Raw genomic sequence first — 23,115 nt, forward strand, 5'->3', positions numbered from 1 at the left:
TGAATTGCACCCTAGGCTTTTGAAAGGGGTAGTGTTAGAGATTGTGGAGGCATTAGTAATGATCTTTCAAAAATCATTGGCCTTTGGCATGATGCCAGAAGACTGGAAATTTGCAAATGTTACTCCACTCTTTAAGAAAGGAGGAAGGCAGCAGAAAGGAATTTATAAACCAATTAGCCTGACCTCAGTGGTTCAGAAGATGTTGGAGTCAATTGTTAAGGATGAGGTTATGGAGTACTTGGTGTCACAGGACAAGATAGGACAAAGTCTGCATGGTCTCATTAAAGGAAAACCTTGCCTGACAAACCTGTTGGAATTCTTTGAGGAGAGAAGAAGTAGGATGGATAAAGGGGGTGTAGTGGAGGTTGTATATTTGGACTTCCAGAAGGCCTTTGATAAGGTGCCACACATGAGGCTGCTTACCAAGTTAAGAGCCCATGGTATTACAGGAAAGTTACTGGCATGGTTAGAGCATTGGCTGATTGGTAGGAGGCAGTAAGTGGGAATAAAAGGATCCTTTTCTAGTTGGCTGCATGTGGCTGGTGGTGTTCCACAGGGGTCAGTGTTGGGACTGCTTCTTTTAATACTGTATATAAATGATTTAGATGATGGAATAGATGGCTTTGTTGCCAAGTTTGCAGATGATATGAAGATTGGTGGAGGGGCATATAGTGTTGAGGAAACAGATAGGATGCAGAAGGACTTAGACAGATAAGGAGAATGGGCAACAAATTGGCAAATGAAATGCAATGGTGGAAAATGCACGGTCATGCACTTTGTAGTAGAAATAAATGTGCAGACTATTTGCTAAATGGGGAGAAAATCCTCAAACCTGAGATGCAAAGCTACTTGGGAGTCCTTGTGCAGAACACCCAAAAGGTTAATTTGCAGGTAGAATCAGTGGTGAGGAAGGTAAATGCAATGTTAGCATTCATTTCAAGAGGTCCAGAATAGAAGATCAGGGATGTGATGTTGAGGCTTTATAAGGCACTGGTGAGGCCTCACCTTGAGTATTGTGAACAGTTTTGGGCTCCTGATCTGAGAAAAGATGTGCTGGCATTGGAGAGGGTCCAGAGGAGGTTCACAAGGATGATTCTGGAAATTAAAGGGTAATCATACTAGGAACATTCGATAGCTCTGGGTCTGTACTCACTGGAATTTAGAACGATGAGGTGGGATCTCATTGAAACCTTTCAAATGTTGGAAGGCCTATACAGAGTAAATGTGGAAAGGATGTTTCCCATGGTGTGGGAGTCCAGGACAAGAGAGCACAGCCTCAGGATAGAGGGGTGTCCATTTAAAACAGAGATGCGAAAAAATTTCTATAACTAAAGGGTGGTGAATTTGTGGAGACCAGGTGTTTTAGTGTATTTAAGGCCAAGCGTGATAGGCTCTTGATTTGACATGGCATCAAAGGGTACAGGGAGAACACCGGGGAGTGGGGCTGAGGAGGGGAAAAATGAATCAGCCATGATTAAATGGTGGAGCAAACTCGATAAGCCAAATGGCCTTATTCTACTCCTATGTCTTATGGTCTTGGCATGTTGGTACATGTGTACCTATTAAAGTGGTCACAGAGCGTATACTAAATTCATTTTCAACCACACACTCTTAGCCTTTGTGTCATGGTTTTTCAGTAGCTCATCTAAATGCCTTTCACGTGTTGTGATAATATCTGCTTTCACCACCCCATCAGATAGGATATTCTAATTCTTGCCACAAAATGTTGGACACACAGTTCTTCACTGTGAAGCAGATTCAAGGCTGAGTTTGATTGCTTCTTGGATACGATGAAATACGGAAACTGGATGGAAATTTGGGTGAGGCACTGGATCAGCTAACTGGTTGGCAGAATGGGTCTACCTCTGCTCTTAGCTATTATGTGGCCTTTCTTTTGCAGAGCACGCTGGGACAATTGAGGAGGGCAAGCTGCTAACCAATGCATTCAGGAGCGACTCTGCAGTCATTGGAGGTAAGGCAAAGTATGACTTGTCAAGATTTGCTGTATTTACCTCATGTGTTTCAAAACATCAAAATAAACAGTGAAGTGTGACCTCTACGTCAATGACTAACAGTCTGAGGATTGTGTTGGAGGAAACTCGCAAGTGCTGTCCAGCTTCTGGCATAAACAAAACAGGCACACAACTTTCTAAACCCAGCCCACACAGCTTTGGTATGCGGAAGAAAACAAGCACCCAGAGGAAACGCACATGGTCACGGGGAGAACATACAAACTCCATCTAGACAGCAGTGGGAATTGAACCCCAGTCAATAACACTGTAAAGCATTATGCTAGCCACTGACTGCATTGACTTTGAAAATTGGCATCTTGCCTTTCTGGCTATAACGTATACATTATTGATCCAGAAATTCATTGACCTGCCTTGATGATTCACAGCAATCATCAAGCCACACAATCTGAGACTTTAAAATTCAGGAATCAATTAAATTCTGGGACTTAAACCAGCGTAGGTATTAATGGCTTTGAAAAGAAAATCTGATATCTTTACACAGTCCAGCATACTTGCAGATTTTTACTAAGTGCAAACTACCCATTTTGAAGAGTCACACAAGAGATTGCAGATGCTGCAGAACTGCTGAGAACTCAGTGAGTTGAGCAGCACTGCAAAAAGTGGTGGATACGGCCCAGTTCATGCAGGCCATGATTTTGTTTGACTGCAGCCATCAGGAAAGAGGTACAGGAGCCTTAGGTCCCACACTACAAAGTACAGAAACAGTTATTACTCTTCAACCGTCAGGCTCCTAAACCAGTCGAGATAAATTTACTCACCTCAACACTGAACTGATTCCACACGCAATGGATTCAACTTCAAGGAAACTATAACTCATTTTCTCCATATTATTTAATATTTATGTATTTATTTTGTTTTTCTTTTTGTATTTGCAAAATTTGTCAGTCTTTGCTTTTGTGTAGTTTATCATTGATTCGATTGTGTTTCTTTATTCTTCTGTGAATGCCTGCAAGAAAATGAATCTCGGGCTTGCATATGGTGACATATATGTACTTTGATAATAAATTTACTTTGAACTTTGAATTTTGAGCATTTGTGGAGGCATAGGAATGATTGATGTTTTGGGTTGAGATCCTCCATGATGACAGAGCCACCATATCTATTTAGAGCCAAAGAACATTACAGCACAGAAATAAGCCTTTCAACCCATCTATTCTATGCCATACTTTTGTTCTACCTAGTCCCATTAACCTGCAATCCTCCAAACCCTTCCCTTCCAGGTGCTTATTCAAACCACTGTTGAAATCAAACCTGCATCCACCACTGCCACTGGCAGCTCATTCTACACTCTCACTACCCTCTGAGTGAAGAAGTTCCAACAAATTTCACGTCACATGCCGGTGATAATAAAGCTGATTCTGAACTTTCACCTTTCATTCTTAACCCATGACCTCTAGTTCTAGCCTCATCCAACCTCCATGGAAAAAGACTGCTTGCATTTACCCTATCTATACCACTCATCTATTTATATGCCTCAATCAAATCTCTCCTCATTCTCTTATGCTCTTTGCAATACAGTCCTGAATAAAGTTCTAAGTCCTGAATAGACCCCCGATTATCTTTTTGTACCATTGCTATTCTATGGTGATCATACTCCCACAGTGCAGTTAGGTGGGGAATTCCAGGATTGAGAAAAGCATAAATTCTCAGTATTGTTGCTCTAAAAATGCTCTAGTAGTTTACTCTATTGTGTATATCTTTACTAATGATTTTTCCCTCTGCAAAATTCACAGGTGTGATAGCGGTGGTGATCTTTGTCATCCTCTGCATCATGGCTGTCATGGGGCGTTTGTTGTACAAGCACAAAGGCACATACCATACTAATGAAACAAAAAGGGCAGAATATGCTGAGCCTACAGATGCCACACTGAAGAACCATCCCAATTACCAGGATTCTCTAAGTGAAGACAAGAAAGAGTATTTCATCTGACGATGGCACATGCCCTCCTCATTATAACAGCAGATTTATAACAGCCGAGATATGCTGTCTGTGCTATCAGTTAGCTCCAAACTCTGTGAACTAAATGGCCAAACACTACAGTCAGATTATGCAGGACATGACAAACGGTTTACACTTTTGTTCATCTTGACCGGACAGGGGTCTATCCTATTATTTTCTGCTATCTTCAGGTCACCTCCAGGGAGTAAAAGAAAGAGATATACTATGTCTTTATGAGAGCAGCAGAGAAAAAATAATTACCATTATACTAGCACACTGCATGAAAACTAAGCAACTAATGATTGCCTTTTTCCATTTTGTACCTTTTTTTTGTTTCCCTCTCAGTGATTTTTTTCCCAAAACATTGATCACGTTCATCTCCACCTGAGGTAATATTCCCTGAAACATTTCTGCCCCGATGTCACACTAACATATAATAACATAGCACTTTAGATATGGAAAATTAAAGCCCTTCACAGGAGTGTTATCAAACAGGAGTTGATACTCTGCCACTTATCAAGAGAAATGAGGTGATTTTAAGGTCTTCTCCAAAGAGACAATGATATCAGACGTGCAGGAGGGCAGAATTGGAAGAGCACAGAGATTTTAAAGCTTTACAGGGCTGGAGAAGGTAACAGTCATAAGAGCATTTGAAAATACATACTCAGTGGCCACATTAGTAGGTACACCTGGAAACCTGCTCATTAATACAAATTTCTAATCAGCCAATCATGTACAGCAATTCAATGTATAAAAACATGCAGACATGGTTAAAAGGTTCAGTTGTTGATCAGACCAAACATCAGAATTGGGATGATATGGGAGTTTAATAACCTTGGCTGTGGAATGATCATTGGTGCCAGACATGGTAGTTTGAGTACTGTATCCCAGAAACTGGGATTCTCTCTCTCTCTCTCTCTCTCTCACACACACACACACACACAGTCTCTAGCATTTACAGAGAATGATGCAAAACACAAAAAAAATACAGTGAGCGGCAATTCTGTAGCTGAAAATACCTTGTTAATGAGAAAGGTCAGAGGAGAGTGGCCAGACTGACTTAAGCTGACAGGAAAGCGACAGTAACTAAAATAGTCACAGGACACAACAATGGTGTATAGAAGAGCTTCTCTGAAAGCAGAACGTATCGAACATTGAAGTGGATGGGCCACAGAAGCAGAAGATCATGAACATACTCTCAGTGGCCTCTTTATTAGGTACAGAAGATACCTAATACAATGGCCACTGTGCATAGATCCATTTATTAAAAAGCAGTAATGTTCTCCACTATGATGCTGATTTGTGGCCAAATCTTGAAGGAAATAAAGAACTGAGTTATGGAGAGGAGCGTAGGTTTGAGTTCTTATGAGGATAGAAGATTACATTTTGATCTGATGAATGCATTTAAAATCTTAGTAAATCCAGTAAGGTGGACCTTATTTCTGGTGGACGTGGTCTTCTAATTACCACGCTATTGTGAAGGTGAGCTATCAAGAAGTTGTAGGATGTGGAAGAGCGTTTGAAGTATCTCTGTAAGTATTCTGCTTCATAACATTGTTTTGGCTCAAGATCAATTGATTTGTTTCAAAGGGGGAATTGATAGATTTTTGTCCAGTAAGGATATTAAGTTTTATGGATAGAAAGCATTAAGATATGGAGAAGCTATGATCTCAATAACTATGGGAATATGTTTGAGAGGTTATTGTACACTATGTAAATGTGGGAGATCTTACAATCAACTCCAAAAATGACTCTTACAAATGTGGGTTTGTGAACATATGCATGCATGCACACATATACACAAACTCAAGCAAACACACACCCACATGCACACTTGCACCCAAACACACAGACACATAGATATGAGCACACTCACACAAATACTCATTTTTTCCACACAGTCATGCACAGGGATAGACACTATCATACACAGAGGAAATATACTGTATATGTGTATTCATGTTCTCAGACATGCTCAGATCTGCACGTGCACATACTTGGTAATGTTACGGACACCTTTCAATAATCACCCAGAAAAGGTTGCTAAAGTGATGTTTAAGTGCCCTTATTATCGCCCAGCCGAAAGTAACTCTCTTGGAGTATGCCAATATTCAAACCACTCATGTTTCACAGAATACATGTTGGAGGCATGCCTTGTGTTTGATATGCCAAGGAAGGTACACAGTTATTAAATCCAGACTACGGTTATCAAGGAAAGTTAGTACTAATACCATGTTGGGAGATAGCGTTATCAGTAATGTACAGACACTATAGGTTTGGGAAAACATTACATCAATATCCCAGATACAGTACTGGGGTAGCAAGACAGTTTGGGTGTGTACACTCAACATTTCGCGTAGTGGTAATTGTTCACTGCTTTTATTTAATTTCATTTTATGAAACCTTGAGTTCTAATCCTGTGACCTGACCTTAACAGCATTTCCCTGACATAATAAACATTTCTTTTGATCTGTAATAGGAAACAACTTACCAACTTGCAAACTAATAACACTGAATTATTGTGGTGCCAGAAGGAGCTACATCCATTATTCAACATATAGAATGTGTGTGTATTATATATATGATATACATATATAGATATATTCAAAAAGTGCTTTGTAAATTATTTTGTGATATAGAGCAGAATTCTCCAAGCACAAAATCATTTCAGGGTTATCAAGTCAGACCCTTGCATCCAAGGGAGAAGAGATGGAGACCCAAGATGTTTCTGAAACATTTCTAAAACCACATTGGAATAGAAACATGGTGTACCCTAACCAGCACACCACATTTCTAAATTCCTAATACATGTAACTGTATATGGCAAATAAATTGATCCTTATCTGTGATCATTAAATATCCAATGGTCAAGTGAATCATTCCAGACCATGACAACTGATGAGTCTTGTCCTGGCAGCTACCATTGTCCTTCCTGGGATTTGGAAGCAAAGTGGTTAAATTACAGTATTGGATTAGTATTAAAAGATCTGGATTACGAATCCAAAACAGAAAATATTTGTGAGACTGTTGCCAAGAGTAGAGGGCCTGAATTACAAAGAGAGATCTGCCAGGCTAGGTCATTATTCCTTGAGACCTTGGAGAATGGGAGAAGGGGATGGCCTTGTAGAGATGTTTCATATTATGAGAAGCATAGATAAAGTGGACAGTATCAGTCTATTCCACAGGGTAGGAGAGACTAAAACTAGTGGGCCTAGATCTTAGGGTGAGAGGAGCAAGATTTATAAAAGGACCGGGGGGGGGGGGAGGTGGGCAACAATTTCACATAGAGTGCTGTAGGTGATGGAACAAGCTGCCAGGCAGATACAATAGTATCATTTACAAAGCACTTAGATAGGTGCACGTAGTGATGGGGCTTAGAGTGGAATGGGCCAAATACAGGAAATTGGAATTTGCTATGTTTGGATGGGCCACAGGGCCTGTGTCCATACTGTACTGCTCAATGATTCTATTATTCTATAACTGAGTTTGAATATCCATAAGGTACCGTTGTGATTCAATGATAAGTAATTTAGTAAAATTACATTGAAATTGTGACGCTGAAAAGCCATTTATGTCCTGAAGGGAGGGAACTCCACCCTGTCTATCTAACTAGCCTACATGGAACTCCAGACTCTCTGTGGTTGACAGTCCACTGGAAGGCAAACAAATCATTCATTTTATGACCATTCACAACTGCCACAGCCAGTGGTGTTCACATCCTCTGAATGAATAAATTAGAAATCTCCCTCACAAATGTCTCCTCCCATCTCTTTCCAGAGGCACAAAAAACAGAGATCTGCAAACGTTTTGCAATATGCATTTTTTGAATATTTCTGATTATCCATCAGAAGCCTACTTCAATTTTACTAAATATATTGTGTGAAATTACTCCTTTTAGCTGCAGCATAAAAATTCTTTCAGTATTACTTCAGTAACAATTTTGAAAAGTCACAATATGTAGATAATAGTCCTTATGAGGTAATTACTTCTAACTCGTTGCTTGACCTCAGAAACCATCATTTTTATAAGATGATTCCTTGAAGCCAGATACGCTTTATAAAGGAGTGTGAGTCTTTCTGAAAGTCTCGTCACAATGCACTACAATCCATTAAATGTGTAAACAAAAACACTTTGAAATCAAATGCTTGATATAAAGCAATTGAGAATCTGGGAGAATATGGTGGTTTAGATAATATCCAACTGAAGACCATTTTGTTTACACAGGCGACCATTGGGGTTAATTCAACACTGTAGATGGAAGATTCACTATTATTGAATGGTTTCTGCTTGTGGGCACTGTGCTGAGAGCATTCTGGCAACTTCTAGTAAATCCCCGAACATTCTGGCACATACCAGAATTTAACAAATTCCAATCAGGAAACAATTAAGACAGCGTTTATACGAGGGGTGATTGATAAGTTCGTGGCCTAAGGTAAAAGGAGTTAATTTTAGAAAACCTAGCACATTTATTTTTCCTACATTTACACACTTAGTCTGGCGGTCATGGAGCATACGGATCCCTTCTTTGTAGAAGTTGGCGTCTTAGACCTCCAGAAGTGGTCCACAGCAGGGGTGATTGATAAGTTTGTGGCCTATGGTAGAAGGAGATGAGTTATTAACTTCAAACTTTCTGCATTTTCACTCAATGAGTTGGCCTACACGTGCATATGACGAGAGCTGTATAACTCATCTCCTTCTACCTTAGGCCACGAACTTATGAATTACACCTGCTGTGGAACACTTCTACGAAGGGATCCGTATGCTCCACGATCTCTGGACTAAGTGTGTAAATGTAGGAGGGGACTATGTTGAAAAATAAATGTGCTAGGTTTTCTAAAATTGACTCCTTCTACCTTAGGCCTCGAACTTATTAATCACCCCTCATATTTACGCACTGTGAGGAACCCAATCAAATATTGACATTAGCACAGAACCCTTGCAAGTATTGGTGCACTACACGTTAAGGTCTGGCCAACATTAACACATTCCTATCTGTTATGCACCCAATGACACAGAACACAGCACAGGAACAGATCCTTTGGCCCATGATGCCTGTGCCGAGCATCATGTGCAATTAAACTAATCCATTCTGCCTCCACACGATTTGTTTGTTTCCATCCCCTGTATATTCATGTGTGTATCTAAAACCGTCCTGAATGCCACTATCATGTCTGCTTCCACCAGCACCCTGTCAGCATGTTTTGTGCACATATCACCCTCTGTATAGGAAAACATGCCCCTCACATCTTTAAAGTGCCCTTCTTCACAACTTAAATCTATGCCCTATAGTATTTAATATTTCTAACCTGGGGGGGGGGGGGGAAGATTCTAGTTGTTTATCTTACATAGGCTACTGATAATTTTACAAACTTCTATCTCCCGTCAACTTCTGACACTCCAGAGAAAACAACCAAAGGTTATCCAATGTCTCCTTATAGCACATGCCCTCTAATCCAGATAATATTCCAGTAAACTCCTTCAGAGCCCTCGACAAAGCCTCCACATCCTTCCTGTAATGGAGTGACCAGAGCTACATTCAATACTTGAAGTGTGGCCTAACCAAAATTCTGTACAAATGCAACATGACCGCCTCTGATTGTCAGTACTCCCCAAGAATATCGACATGCTGCTCACTATGACCTGCAAGTGCTGTAGAGTGAGCCCTCATAAATTAACACACCATCTGTTCCAGTTTTATACTACAAAGTGGTTCAGTCTTCAGTTTGGAAGGCCTCTTTTAAGTGGTGAGCACAGCAGAAGCCGTGTGTCATCTTTGTTAGAGTGGAGATAATCAGAGGGGTAGATTTTTAACAAGAATTTTAATAAATGGAGGGTCACATGAATATATTGGGAATAAGAGGATTAACATCTGGACTGTTTGGTGGCTCTGGGCCATTACTCACTGGAGTTTAGAAGAACGAGGGGGATCTCATTGAAACCTATCAAATATCAGGACACCTAGATAGTGTGGATGTGAAGAGGATATTGCCTATAGTGGGGGAAATGTAGGACTGAGGGCACAGCCTCGGCATAGAAAACATCCCTTTACAGCAGAGATGAGGAGGAATTTCTTTAGTCAGAGGATGGTGAATTTGTGGATTTCATTGCCGCAGATGGCTGTGGAGACCAAGTCATTGAGCACATTTAAAGCAGAGACTGATAAGTTCTTGATGAGTCTAATTGTAAGTCTGAGTGGCCTGATTCTGCTCCTGAGTCTTAAGGTCTTATGACTACTTTTTTAAGCATTTACCATGAACAATAAAGTTAAGATTATACCACTGCACCAGTAACTGTAGAAAACCCCAAAAATTATTGTTACAGTTGATCTGGCTTACTACTGTTCCTTAGCGAAGGAAAATTGCCACGCTTACATCAGGCGCGTATGTGAATACAGTCCCATTGCGAAGCAGCTGACTCTTAAGTGCCCTCATAAATGGAGTATAAGGTCACTCACATATCAAAACAACAATTCATGATGGCCAATAAACGCTGATGTTGCCAGCAATGCCTGAATTCCATGATAGAATACATAAATTCTTTATCTAAGCCTAACTTCATGCAAAAGAATTTATATCAAGTAAAATAGAAGATGACATGTCTAATTTTGCAATACACATAACAAACATACAATCTAAGACACTGGAATATAGAAAGGTCATTAGGTTACAGAAATATGTTCTGAGGATACAATGGGCTCTCGAGAGTACAACAAACATATGCTGAATTATAACTCCAGTCTTGCAGGATTCTTTATCGATTGTTCTTTTGTAAGCCATTGCAATCTCCTTGGCTTGCTCTTCAAAAATTTCTCTTATGTTGTGAGACAATCAGTAACAAACAAATCCCCATCTCCTTTCTCCTTAGAGTTCTTCTGATATTTTTAAATCACCATTACCCAAAGAGAGTTCAGTAATTTCTCTTTTCTTTATACTGGTTTGGCTTCAGTATCTATGTTAACATTCAATCCCCTTTAAAATATTGCACAGAAGGCTCACCAGCTATCTCTAAGCATGAGAAGGTTGTCCAGTGGGGAGAGATTGAGAAGACTAGGCCCAGAGTTCAGTAAAATGTATCTTGATCCTATTAAATCCTTGACAAATCTTCAAATTATTGACAGAATACATGCTGGCCTGATATTTCCTCTGCCTTGGAGAAATGTAGTCACGGACTGAGAATAAAGAATGGAATTTTAAGGTAGTAATGCCAGAACTCAGCAGATAAGAGCATAACAACTAGGAGCACGAGTAGGACATCTGGCCCGTTGAGCCTGCTCCATCATTTCATAAGATCGTAGCTGGTCTGGCTGTGGACTCAGCTCTACCTAATTGTGTCTTAAGTATACTTAATGAGGTAGTCTCTATTGCTGGCCTGGGTAGGAGAACTCCACCGATGCATCCTAACCATCCTAAATCTATTTCCCTAATCTTCAGGCTATGCTCTTTAGTTCTAGTTTCACCTACCAGAGGAAACAACATTCCTGTCTCTATCCCTTCCATAATTTTATACGCATCTAAAAGAGCCCTCGCTCAGATTCTGAGTCTTCAGAATTCTCAACTCCAAAGGGATACTCCATTTTTTCAAGACCAAGATTTTGGGTTAACATATGAGGAGCATTTGATGGCTCTGGGCTTGTACTAATTGGAGTTTAGAATGATGGGAGAATCTCGTGAAAGCTACTGAATATTGAAAGACATAGATAGAGTGGATGTGGGGAGGATGTTTCCTATAGTGGGGGAATCTAGGACCAGAGGGCACAACCTCAGAATAGAAACATGTTCCTTTAGAACAGAGATGAGGAGGAATTTCTTTAGCTAGAGGGGATTAATCTGTGGAATTCCTTGCCACAGATGGCTGTGGGGGCCAAGTCACTGAATATATTTAAAGCTTCTAGATTAGTAAGGATGTTAAAAGTTACAGGGTTTCGTTACCTAAGACCGAGAGATTTTTAGATTTTAGAGAAATCAAGTGATGTGTGGCTCAGGAAGATAGGGATGAGGTTTATATTAGATTTACATAAATAATGGAGCCATCTGAAAATGTTTTAACTCCAGAGGCTCCTGATATGAGCTGCACCTTTGTTTGAGGTAATATTATTAATCTTAACACTGAAATGTCTCCCAATTACCCATGCCACTCAATATTTGACAGTTAAACTAAAGTCTCATGTAAGTCGTTCGGGTCTGTCACATTACGTAACTTCCACGGCAAATTTATATCATAAAACGTTAAGACATGGGAGCAGAATTAGGCCATTTGGCCCATCGAGTCTGTGCTGCCATTCCATCATGGCTGATCCCTCTCAATTTCATTCTACCGTCTTTTCCCCATAATATTTGATGCCCTTTCTAATCAAGAACTTATCAACCTCCACTTTAAATATACTCAATGACCTGGCCTCCACAACTGTCTGTGGCATTGAATTCCTCTAGTTCACCAGCCTCAGAGTGATTTCACAATTCTGTGCTTCCACCTTGAAGCAGAATGATGTAAAAATCTGACAACATAGACAAGAATTATTTTGATATTTTGACCACTGCATTTATTGATTTGTAGATGCAAAATCAATTACAAATATTTCTCTTTGATTATTTGTTTAACTAGTGATAAACCTGTGGTTCCTATTTATATGTAAATCCCAGTTAACAGCATAACTAATGTTTCAATCAATTGAGTGGAAACTCCTGCACATCCTAAAGAGTGCTGGAGACTGTAACATTCTTGTCGTGCAAGGTAGGCTGTAAATAGATATTTAAGACTCCTTATCTTTGTGTTTCTAGTACGATTGAGACTCACAGAATATGTGCAGGAATGAAATGGTTCAAAATCATGTCTTTGAAAGGAACAAGAAATTCCACGACTAACTTGAAATATTTGTCAGTTAAGCATATTCTTATTTACATGTATGTTTCTGAAGTAATTGGATTCAGTCCATTTCTTGGTTTTCATAGATAATGCATACAGGGTTTATTCATATCAGTGATCTCATGTAGAAAGATCTAGTAGAGAAAGATGTCATTAGGCTAACTGTAGGCATACCAGGTCTTTGAAATGGTTCTCCAGTTAGTTCCATTCCTTTCCAAATATCAATAACTGTGAAGGATTTTACTTTACTATTTATCTAATGTCCTTTTGAGGATAACCAATGATAACCATAACTAAGTGTTAACTACATACAGTCTTCTTCGGTTGTCCATGGAAATCTGATGACGATGTCCACTCCTTTAACGGTGAGAACTTTAATGACTATACAGTCCTGTCCTGGACCCACAAGCTCTATTGCAGGTGGGACATATATATAGAAAACATAGAAAATAGGTGCAGGAGTAGGCCATTTGGCCCTTCGAGCCTGCACCGCCATTTATTATGATCATGGCTGATCATCCAACTCAGAACCCTGCCTCAGCCTTCCCTCCATACCCCCTGAGCCCCGTAGCCACAAGGGCCATATCTAACTCCCTCTTAAATATAGCCAATGAACTGGCCTCAACTGTTTCCTGTGGCAGAGAATTCCACAGATTCACCACTCTCTGTGTGAAGAAGTTTTTCCTAATCTCGGTCCTAAAAGGCTTCCCCTCTATCCTCAAACTGTGGCCCCTCGTTCTGGACTTCCCCAATATCGGGAACAATCTTCCTGCATCTAGCCTGTCCAATCCCTTTAGGATTTTATACGTTTGAATCAGATCCCCCCTCAATCTTCTAAATTCCAACAAGTACAAGCCCAGTTCATCCAGTCTTTCTTCATATGAAACTCCTGCCATCCCAGGAGTCAATTTGGTGAACCTTCTTTGTACTCCCTCTATGGCAAGGATGTCTTTCCTCAGATTAGGGGACCAAAACTGCACACAATACTCCAGGTGTGGTCTCACCAAGGCCTTGTACAACTGCAGTAGTACCTCCCTGCTCCTGTACTCGATTCCTCTCGCTATAAATGCCAGCATACCATTCGCCTTTTTCACCACCTGCTGTACCTGCATGCCCACTTTCAATGACTGGTGTATAATGACACCCAGGTCTCGTTGCACCTCCCGTTTTCCTAATTGGCCACCATTCAGATAATAATCTGTTTTCCTATTTTTGCCACCAAAGTGAATAACTTCACATTTACCCACATTAAATTGCATCTGCCATGAATTTGCCCACTCACCCAACCTATCCAAGTCACCCTGCATCCTCTTAGCATCCTCCTCACAGCTAACACTGCCACCCAGCTTCATGTCATCCACAAACTTGGAGATGCTGCATTTAATTCCTTCATCCAAGTCATTAATATATATTGTAAACAACTGGGGTCCCAGCACTGAGCCATGCGGTACCCCACTAGTCACCGCCTGCCATTCTGAAAAGGTCCCGTTTATTCCCACTCTTTGCTTCCTGTCTGCTAACCAATTCTCCATCCACATCAATACCTTACCCCCAATACCGTGTGCTTTAAGTTTGCACACTAATCTCCTGTGTGGGACCTTGTCAAAAGCCTTTTGAAAATCCAAATATACCACATCCACTGGTTCTCCCCTATCCACTCTACTAGTTACATCCTCAAAAAATTCTATGAGATTCGTCAGACATGATTTTCCTTTCACATATCCATGCTGACTTTGTCCGATGATTTCACCGCTTTCCAAATGTGCTGTTATCACATCCTTGATAACTGACTCCAGCAGTTTCCCCACCACCGACATTAGGCTAACTGGTCTATAATTCCCCGGTTTCTCTCTCCCTCCTTTTTTAAAAAGTGGGGTTACATTAGCCACCCTCCAATCCTCAGGAACTAGTCCAGAATCTAACGAGTTTTGAAAAATTATCACTAATGCATCCACTATTTCTTGGGCTACTTCCTTAAGCACTCTAGGACGCAGACCATCTGGCCCTGGGGATTTATCTGCCTTCAATCCCTTCAATTTACCTAACACCACTTCCCTACTAACATGTATTTCGCTCAATTCCTCCATCTCACTGGACCCTCTGTCCCCTACTATTTCTGGAAGATTATTTATGTCCTCCTTAGTGAAGACAGAACCAAAGTAATTATTCAATTGGTCTGCCATGTCCTTGCTCCCCATAATCAATTCACCTGTTTCTGTCTGCAGGGGACCTACATTTGTCTTTACCAGTCTTTTCCTTTTTACATATCTATAAAAGCTTTTACAGTCCGTTTTTATGTTCCCTGCCAGTTTTCTCTCATAATCTTTTTTCCCCTTCCTAATTAAGCCCTTTGTCCTCCTCTGCTGAACTCTGAATTTCTCCCAGTCCTCAGGTGAGCCATTTCCTCTGGCTAATTTGTATGCTTCTTCTTTGGAATTGATACTATCCCTAATTTCTCTTGTCAGCCACAGGTGCACTACCTTCCTTGATTTATTCTTTTGCCAAACTGGGATGAACAATTGTTGTAGTTCATCCATGCAACCTTTAAATGCTCGCCATTACATATCCACCGTCAATCCTTTAAGTGTCATTTGCCAGTCTATCTTAGCTAATTCACGTCTCATACCTTCAAAGTTACCCCTCTTTAAGTTCAGAACCTTTGTTTCTGAATTAACTATGTCACTCTCCATCTTAATAAAGAATTCCACCATATTATGGTCACTCTTACCATAAGTGTCCATGCAAGGAGCATTCGTAATAAGGTGGATGAATTGAAAGTGCAGATTGTTATTAATGATTATGATATAGTTGGGATCACAGAGACATGACTCCAGGGTGACCAGGGATGGGAGCTCAGCGTTCAGGGATATTCAATATTCAGGTGGGATAGACATGAAGGAAGGGGAGGTGGGGTGGCGTTGCTGGTTAAAGAAGAGATTAACGCAATAGAAAGGATGGACATAAGCCGGGAAGATGTGGAATCGATATGGGTAGAGCTGCGTAACAGTTCTATAGTAGTGATGGTGGTAGTGGTCGCAACCACGGCTGCATTTCTCCTGGCTCTCCTCTGCTGTCTTTTGGTTGTTCTTTCCATCTCCAGAATATGAATCCCGTCCTTACACAGCTGTCGCCAAGTGGTATGGTCAGCAGCAACATCCTCCAGGTCCTCGGGTCTGATCTTGCACTTTCTTAAAGCATTCTTCATCTGATCTTTATAGTGCTTCTTCAGCCTCCAGCTAAGCGTCAACCATGATGTAGCTGACCATATAACACTCAGCAGGGTAGCTGACATGGAGGCATCCTTATCACGTGCCCCAGACACTCCAGCTGATGCTGGGTGATCATGGCCTCAATACTTCTGCAGTTGGTCTTTACAAGTATTTCAGTGTGAGGCACCCGCTCACACCAGGTCATTCCCAGGATGCGCTGGAGGCAGCTTATGTGGAAGCACTCCAAGGACTTGATGTGATGGCTGTAGGTTACCCAAACTTCACAGCTATAAAGGAGGGTGGTGACGCAGACCGCTTGGTATACGGTGAACTTAGTGGAGGGACGAAGGCTCCGGTTCTGAAAGACTCTACGCCAAAGTCTCCCAAGGGCAGCTGATGCCTGTTTAATGCGGCTCTGGATGCCGTGAATGCCACTATCCTCAGAGAGAATGCTCCCCAGATATTTGAAAGATGGCACTACTGACCGCTTTTCATCACCAACAGTGAAGGCAGGCAGAGTGGGTGGGACACTAGTACTCCATTGGCAAACCACTTCTGTATTGGTGATATTGACAGTCAGCCCCATCCTGCTGTACGCTCTCACCGCCACAGCAAGGACAGTCTGAAGATCCTCCGGAGTATGGGCCACAAGAGCACAGTCGTCTGCATACTGCAGCTCCAGGACCCGCTCTCTACGGAGTTTGGTGGTTGCGCGGAACCTCCTGATGTCAAAGAGGTTGCCATCTAATCTGATGTCCACTGCCACACTGCTGCTGTCTTCAATCTCGTTGTGGAGAAGCTTGGTAACACACAAGAGGAAGATGTTAAAGAGCACTGGTGCTAGCACACACCCCTGTGCGTACAAGGAAAGGCTCGGACTCTTGTCCTCCTATGGTCACCCGAGCAGTCATCCCATCGTTGAACTGGTGGAGGATGTTAACAAATTTATTGGGACAGCCAAACCTAAGGAGGACATCCCATAAGAGCTCTCTTTGCACAGTGTCAAATGCTTTGGAGAGGTCAACAAAGGCCACAAACAGGTCCTGATGTTGCTCCCGGCACTTTTCCTGAAGCTGCCAAGCTGTAAAGTTCATGTTGATCGTGCTCCTGTTCTTCCTAAGATCTTACTTTACTATTTATCCTTTTGAGGATAACCAATGATAACCATAACTAAGTGTTAACTACATACAGTATAAGCAATGTAACCATATATGTATTCAAGAATTCAATGATAATTTTTTTTATAGTAATAATACGATATAAACAGCTAACTATTGCTGGTAATAACTACTTTTCACCATTATATCAATACTGTTAAAGCCATTTTGTGGAGGAATCACTTTGTTATCGTATTCCAGTTTGAGGGAAAGCAATTTGATAAGTGTTGCTAACTTCTAAGGACGTTGTCTTAAAAATTTAAATCTTTCTTTGGTTACATGAGAATCCTTATACAGTAATTCCATATTCCTTCAATAATGGGCTGTCCAACTTCAGTAGCAATTGAAGTCACTCATATGAACTTGAGAACATAAGGAGAGTGCTAGGCAGTGTGGCTTGAAGGGCAAAGGGACAGAAGGGCCTATGTTGTGCTGTAACTCAGTAAATAAATACAACTCTTCCTGTGTGACTCTACTTTTCCCATTGCCTTGCCGTTGGTCTGACCTCCACTGTTCCATCCCAGAAGTCAATCTGGTGAATCTGCCAACACTCCTATATCATATCTATCCTCCACTAACAAGGAAACTAAAACTGTCCACAATATTCAACATATGGCCTCAGCAGGAGTCTACTTAGTTGAAGCAAGTTGTGTGTCTAATTTTGAATTCAATCCACTTCCAATAAAAGTGAACATACCATTCTCATTCTGATTTGCTTGCCATAGCTACATATCAATGTTCAAAGACTTCCAGATACTTTTCAACACCAGCAGGCTAGTTAGTTATTGTAAATTGTTCTGTGATTAGGTAGTTTGCTGGTTGCATGACTCATTAGGCTGGAAGGCCTATTTCATGCTGTTATCACTAAATAAATAAACTAGCACCTGTCAATCTCTCTGACCATTTAAAAATATTTTACCATTTTATCCTTTCTAAAAAATGTGGTTGATTTCACATTCTTGCACATAAAATTCTATCTGCCACATCCTTGCTTTCTAAGTACTCCCAAAGCCTTCACTGCACCTTCCTCACATCCCCGAGCTGCTGACTAGCTTAGTATCATGAATAGGTTATACTTGATACCCTCATTCAAATGATTGATATAGATTATGAGAAGCTGAAGCCTCGGTCACAATCTCTGACACGCCATCAGCATCAGTCACAGCTGTGCAACAATCCAAGGAGCGCCAGCTTATTTGCGTTCCTTATTAACCAATCAGTAATCCATGTCTGTCTGTCATCCCTAACACTAATTCTGTTCAATATTTCATTTTATAGTACCTCACTGAACGCCTTCAGAAAATCTAAATACAGTGTATGTCAACTGGTTCACTCGTATCTATTCTGCTGGTTTTACTCCACACTCCGTTTTCTTATTCTTGACTTTATTTGGCCTGTTTTCTCTTGCATTTTGGTACTGGGTGCCACCTAATGTAGCGGTTAGCGAGATACTATTACAGCTTGAAGCATTAGAGTTTAGATTTCAATCCCGGCATCCTCTGTACGTCCCCCCCTATGATTCCTCCAGATGCTCCAGCTTCCTCTCACAGTCCAAGGATGTACCGGAAGGGTGAATTGGTCATTGTAAATAGGCCCATGGGCTGGAAGGGCCTATTCCATGCTGTATAAAATAAAAATAAAATTATTTGTCAGCTTCAGCCTGCAGTTTTACTACCAAATGGAAATATCTGACATTTCAGCTTTAGTGGCAGAAACCTCAAAAGGCACAAAACAGAAACAATTGTAAAAATAATATTAATCTAATTTCTTACATAATGACATAGAAAGGTCCATAGCTATCCTATACTAGCTGAGTAGGTAAAGCTGTAAATGTGGTAACCACATAGAGTTTCAGTTAGATAATGATGTTGAAGAAACAAATTATTTTTAGAGTAAAGGAATTCAAAGAAGGAAAATTTTACTCTTTAAGGTCATACCAATAATAACAAAAGTAGGTTATTCAACCCCATGAGTCTTCAGTAAGTTTGGGATAATCACCTATCTCAAGAATATTTTCCTATATGATTCCCATATACTGTACTTTTTCAGGCTTAAATCCAGTGATATCATGTCTAACCTAGTAGAGGACACACTGAAAATTATTTCAGATGTTAGCAAAAAATAATTAAAAAGGGAACCATGCTTTTAGTGATGAGTACGTTTGTACATTTGCAACATGCTATTAAATTTCTTGGTAACTATAAACTTGAACTTGAGCTTATTCTGTGGTCCAAAGTAGACTGAAGCTAGACTACGCATCATTGATAGAGGAAGTATAAACTCTTCTTCCAGTAGCAGATTAATGAGATTGAACCAATAATCTGGTTCCAGAGGCTCTTGGCTCTCTATAGCTTCATTCAGTGGTTGAGGATATATTTAAGAAAGGTAACAGAATGAAAGAATAGAGAGTTGTAAATGCAAACATTGGCTCAATTGGATTCAAGGCAAGAATACGGTTTCAATGGTCTTTGGTGAGTATACAAGTAAATAAAACAGTGGTTAATGATAAAAATGGCATATTTTAACTATTTTGTTGAATAAGAAATAGGAGAATAATGTGATAAAGATCCGAACTCCGTGACTGTTTTTGTTTTCACCAGTCATATATCTCATTCTGTCCGTACAGACTCCATGCTGTTCTAGAAAGTTACAAAAGGGGTAGAAAATTGGTAAGAGTGTGATGTAGCAGTAATATTGTTACTTGGTATTTTGCTATTGTACATTTTTTTCTACAATGTTTGAACAACCTTGGTTGACACTAATCAAAGAATAAAGTGACTTTTTTTTCCTCTTTTCCCCTGTTACTATACAGTCTTGTGCAAGTAAAAAAGTACATAAAAAGATGAAATGCAGTATTATTAGTAATTTCTTTTCTATGTTTCTGAGAACTGGTGATTATTGGTACTGAAATAGATGTATTTAATAAAAATCAATTTTTTTGGAATTTTTTTCCTGATTCACTTGTTAGCATTTTCTGCCTTCAACTCAAAACAATGTTTTTGGCATATTTCTGTCACTCATTCAGTACAGCTACTCCTCTGTTCCATAAGACCATAGGACATAGGAGCAGAATTAGGCTATTCAGCCCATCGAGTCAGCTCTACCATTCCATCATGACTGATATATTATCCCTTTCAACTCCATTCTCCTGCTGCTTTCTGCCTGTAACCTTTGACACCCTTACTACTCAAGAACCTTTAACTTCCACTTTTTAAATATACCCAATATTCCCTTGTTACGTTTTCCAAACACTATCTGTAATATTGTTTGTTTTCACAGGTCACCATATATAAGCTGACTGTCTGCCCCTTTGCCCTCATCATTTATATGATCTCACAACTGTATTATCTCCCCTCTCTCCAATTGGTGAACCCTGCCACAAATTATAACGTCCTTAGTCAGCATCTGCCACTTATTTTTAACAATTTCCATTCGGGAGAGTATAGCTGCAGATACTGGTTACCTCGACAGCCAAACTCATAAAGAGATGGCAACCATGCTAAAATTCACAAGTATTTCTGAGGCAGAACTCTATAAGATTGAAACAAAGAGTAAACTATCTACTTGCTTTCTTGACCCTGTCCCTACCACACATTTTGAGGCCTCGTTTAATAGTGTTTTTAATTCTGTCAGAATAATTATTAACATATCTCTTAGAACATGAGTGTTTCCAGATGGCTTCAAAAGTATGGCTGACTCACCCTGACATAAAATGCCAAACTTTGATAGTGAGGTACTAACTAACTACAGACCTATATCAAATCCTCCCTTTCTGGGCAAGATTCTTGAGAAAATCATTTTTAACCAACTCAATAACTTTCTGAATGAAAACAATATTCCAGAAAAGTTTCAGTCAGGTTTTAGAGTAAAGCACAGCACGGAGAAGGCTGTTACCAAAATTGTCAGCAACCTTAGGCTCAGCGCTGATGCCAATGGAGTCTCAGTTCTAATTCTTCTAATAAGAATTCTAATAAACTTCTAATAGGAATTCTAATTCTTAGTGCTACCTTTGACACAATTTGCCACAACATTTTCCTAGATCACCTTGAAAACTGGGTTGGCCTCTCTGGTAGTGCCTTTAATTGGTTTTGCTCGCACTGTATATCTTGGAAATATTTTTGTGTCTTTCTTGTAGACAATTTTTCTAAAAAGATGTACCTTTTGGTGTCTTGGTCACCTACTCTTCTCCTTATACAGCTTCCCCTTCACTGTTATGATTACAGAGTATAAACTTGATTTCCCCAGTTATGTAGGTGATACACAATTGTATATCTCAGCTGAGCCTGATGATAGCGCCCTAACTTCTCTAACGTCTGGAATGGCCACAATAAACAAACAGATGAGCAATAGTTTTCCACAACTAAATGAAGATAAAACCAGAATACTTTTAGTTGTTATCAAAACCTAAGGAGTTTTGGTTGACTCCCCTTGTAAAAGCATAAGTAACCAGGATGGCTGCTATCCTTGATTCAGATTTGAATTTTAAATCCTACATAAAGAAAGTGACAAAAGAAGCATTTCTACATTTAAGAAATATTGCAAAGGGTCATCCATTTCTGTCATGTAATGAAGCTCATTCACGCCTTTTTTCTAATAGATTAGATCATTGCAAAGTACTTTTTAACCTGCCTTCCAAAGTAATCCATTGACAAACCTCAACTCATTCAGAACGCCACTGCTAGATTTTTAAATAAAACCAGGAACATATCACTCCTGTCCTAACTACTCTGCAGTGGCTTCCTGTATCCTTTACAATTGACTTTAAAATTATCTTACATAATTTTAAAGGTCTGAAATGTCTGAGACTGATCTATATCACAGAATCGCTTTCATTTTGTAATCCTGCCTAATCCCTCAGTTGTTCTTTCATCAGCCTCTTAAATTTAAACAAACTCCCTCATAAGATAATTGGCAGGTCAGTTGTGTTGAACTATGTTCCTAAACTGTGGAACTCAATATCTAAAACTATAAGGGATGCAGACTCAGTTGACATTACGAAATGCAAACTCAAAGCTTATTTATTTAACTTCTCTTTTAATTGATACCATTTTGTCTTTTATTTACATGTTTGCAGTTCTCTCATTTTCAAGCACTTTGAGCTACAACATAATATGAAAAGTGCTCTATAAGTATTATTAACCATCTCTGGTAATCGTAAATCTAGGTTTGTGATTAAATAATTTTTGTCCTTCAATAAAACTTTAGATTTTTGCCTGTCATAACCTTGGAACTCAAAGTGGTTTAGGATTCAATTAGAATGGGAGAATTACCATTGTTAGACATAGGAAACACATTTGATATGATACCACACAAGAAAAGAATTAGAACTCAAGGGACTGGAGTAATAAAGTTGGAATGAATTCAGGACTGTTTAACAGATGGAAAACAGTTGAAAATAAAGGACCATTTTTGGATTGGCTATAATTAGCTGTGTGTTGCACAGATAAGAGCTTGGAAGTCAATGTATTTAAAGTCTACATCAATGGTTTAGATAAGGAGGACCTACATAAACTATCCAAACTTGCAGATGAAAATAAGATCATCTTTCTTCTATTAAACATCACAGAATATTTTAATAGCCCTCCATTGGTGCAGGCTGCCCGTGGATGTTTCATCCAAGCTACCTTCGTTTAAGTTGATACACAAGCCAGGGCAGTGCAATATGAAGAGCAAGCTGTTTGCCATGCATCAGGCTGCCTCTCTCCCCGCGGCAGATGAATCCAAAAGAACAGCAGAGACCAATACAGTTTGGCACCAGCAAGAGTTTCCAGTCAGCATTAAACTCAACAAAGGACTGACTTAGGTACTCCAGCACCAGGTTTTTCCCTGGGTTTTTTCTCCCAAAAGCTTTCCCATAAGTGGATACAGCTGCAAGGCAAGAAAAGTTTGAGATCAGAGTTTTCCTTCTTCCAGCT

At 39.9% G+C, this 23,115-nt stretch overlaps 1 protein-coding gene across 1 annotated transcript in view; it reads left to right on the top strand.

Moving 5' to 3' along the window:
• The window catches only part of LOC134346865 (contactin-associated protein-like 5), a 1,591,243-nt gene extending 1,587,280 nt beyond the window's left edge, over nt 1-3,963 (top strand). Inside the window, exons 23-24 of the mRNA XM_063048670.1 lie at nt 1,901-1,972; nt 3,767-3,963. Coding sequence (XP_062904740.1) covers nt 1,901-1,972; nt 3,767-3,963 — 269 coding nt within the window. The remainder of the gene's footprint in view (nt 1-1,900; nt 1,973-3,766) is intronic.
• The last annotated feature ends 19,152 nt before the right edge of the window (nt 3,964-23,115 follow it).

This window comes from Mobula hypostoma, chromosome 5, assembly GCF_963921235.1.
Source record: "Mobula hypostoma chromosome 5, sMobHyp1.1, whole genome shotgun sequence".
NCBI classification, from domain to species: domain Eukaryota; kingdom Metazoa; phylum Chordata; class Chondrichthyes; order Myliobatiformes; family Myliobatidae; genus Mobula; species Mobula hypostoma.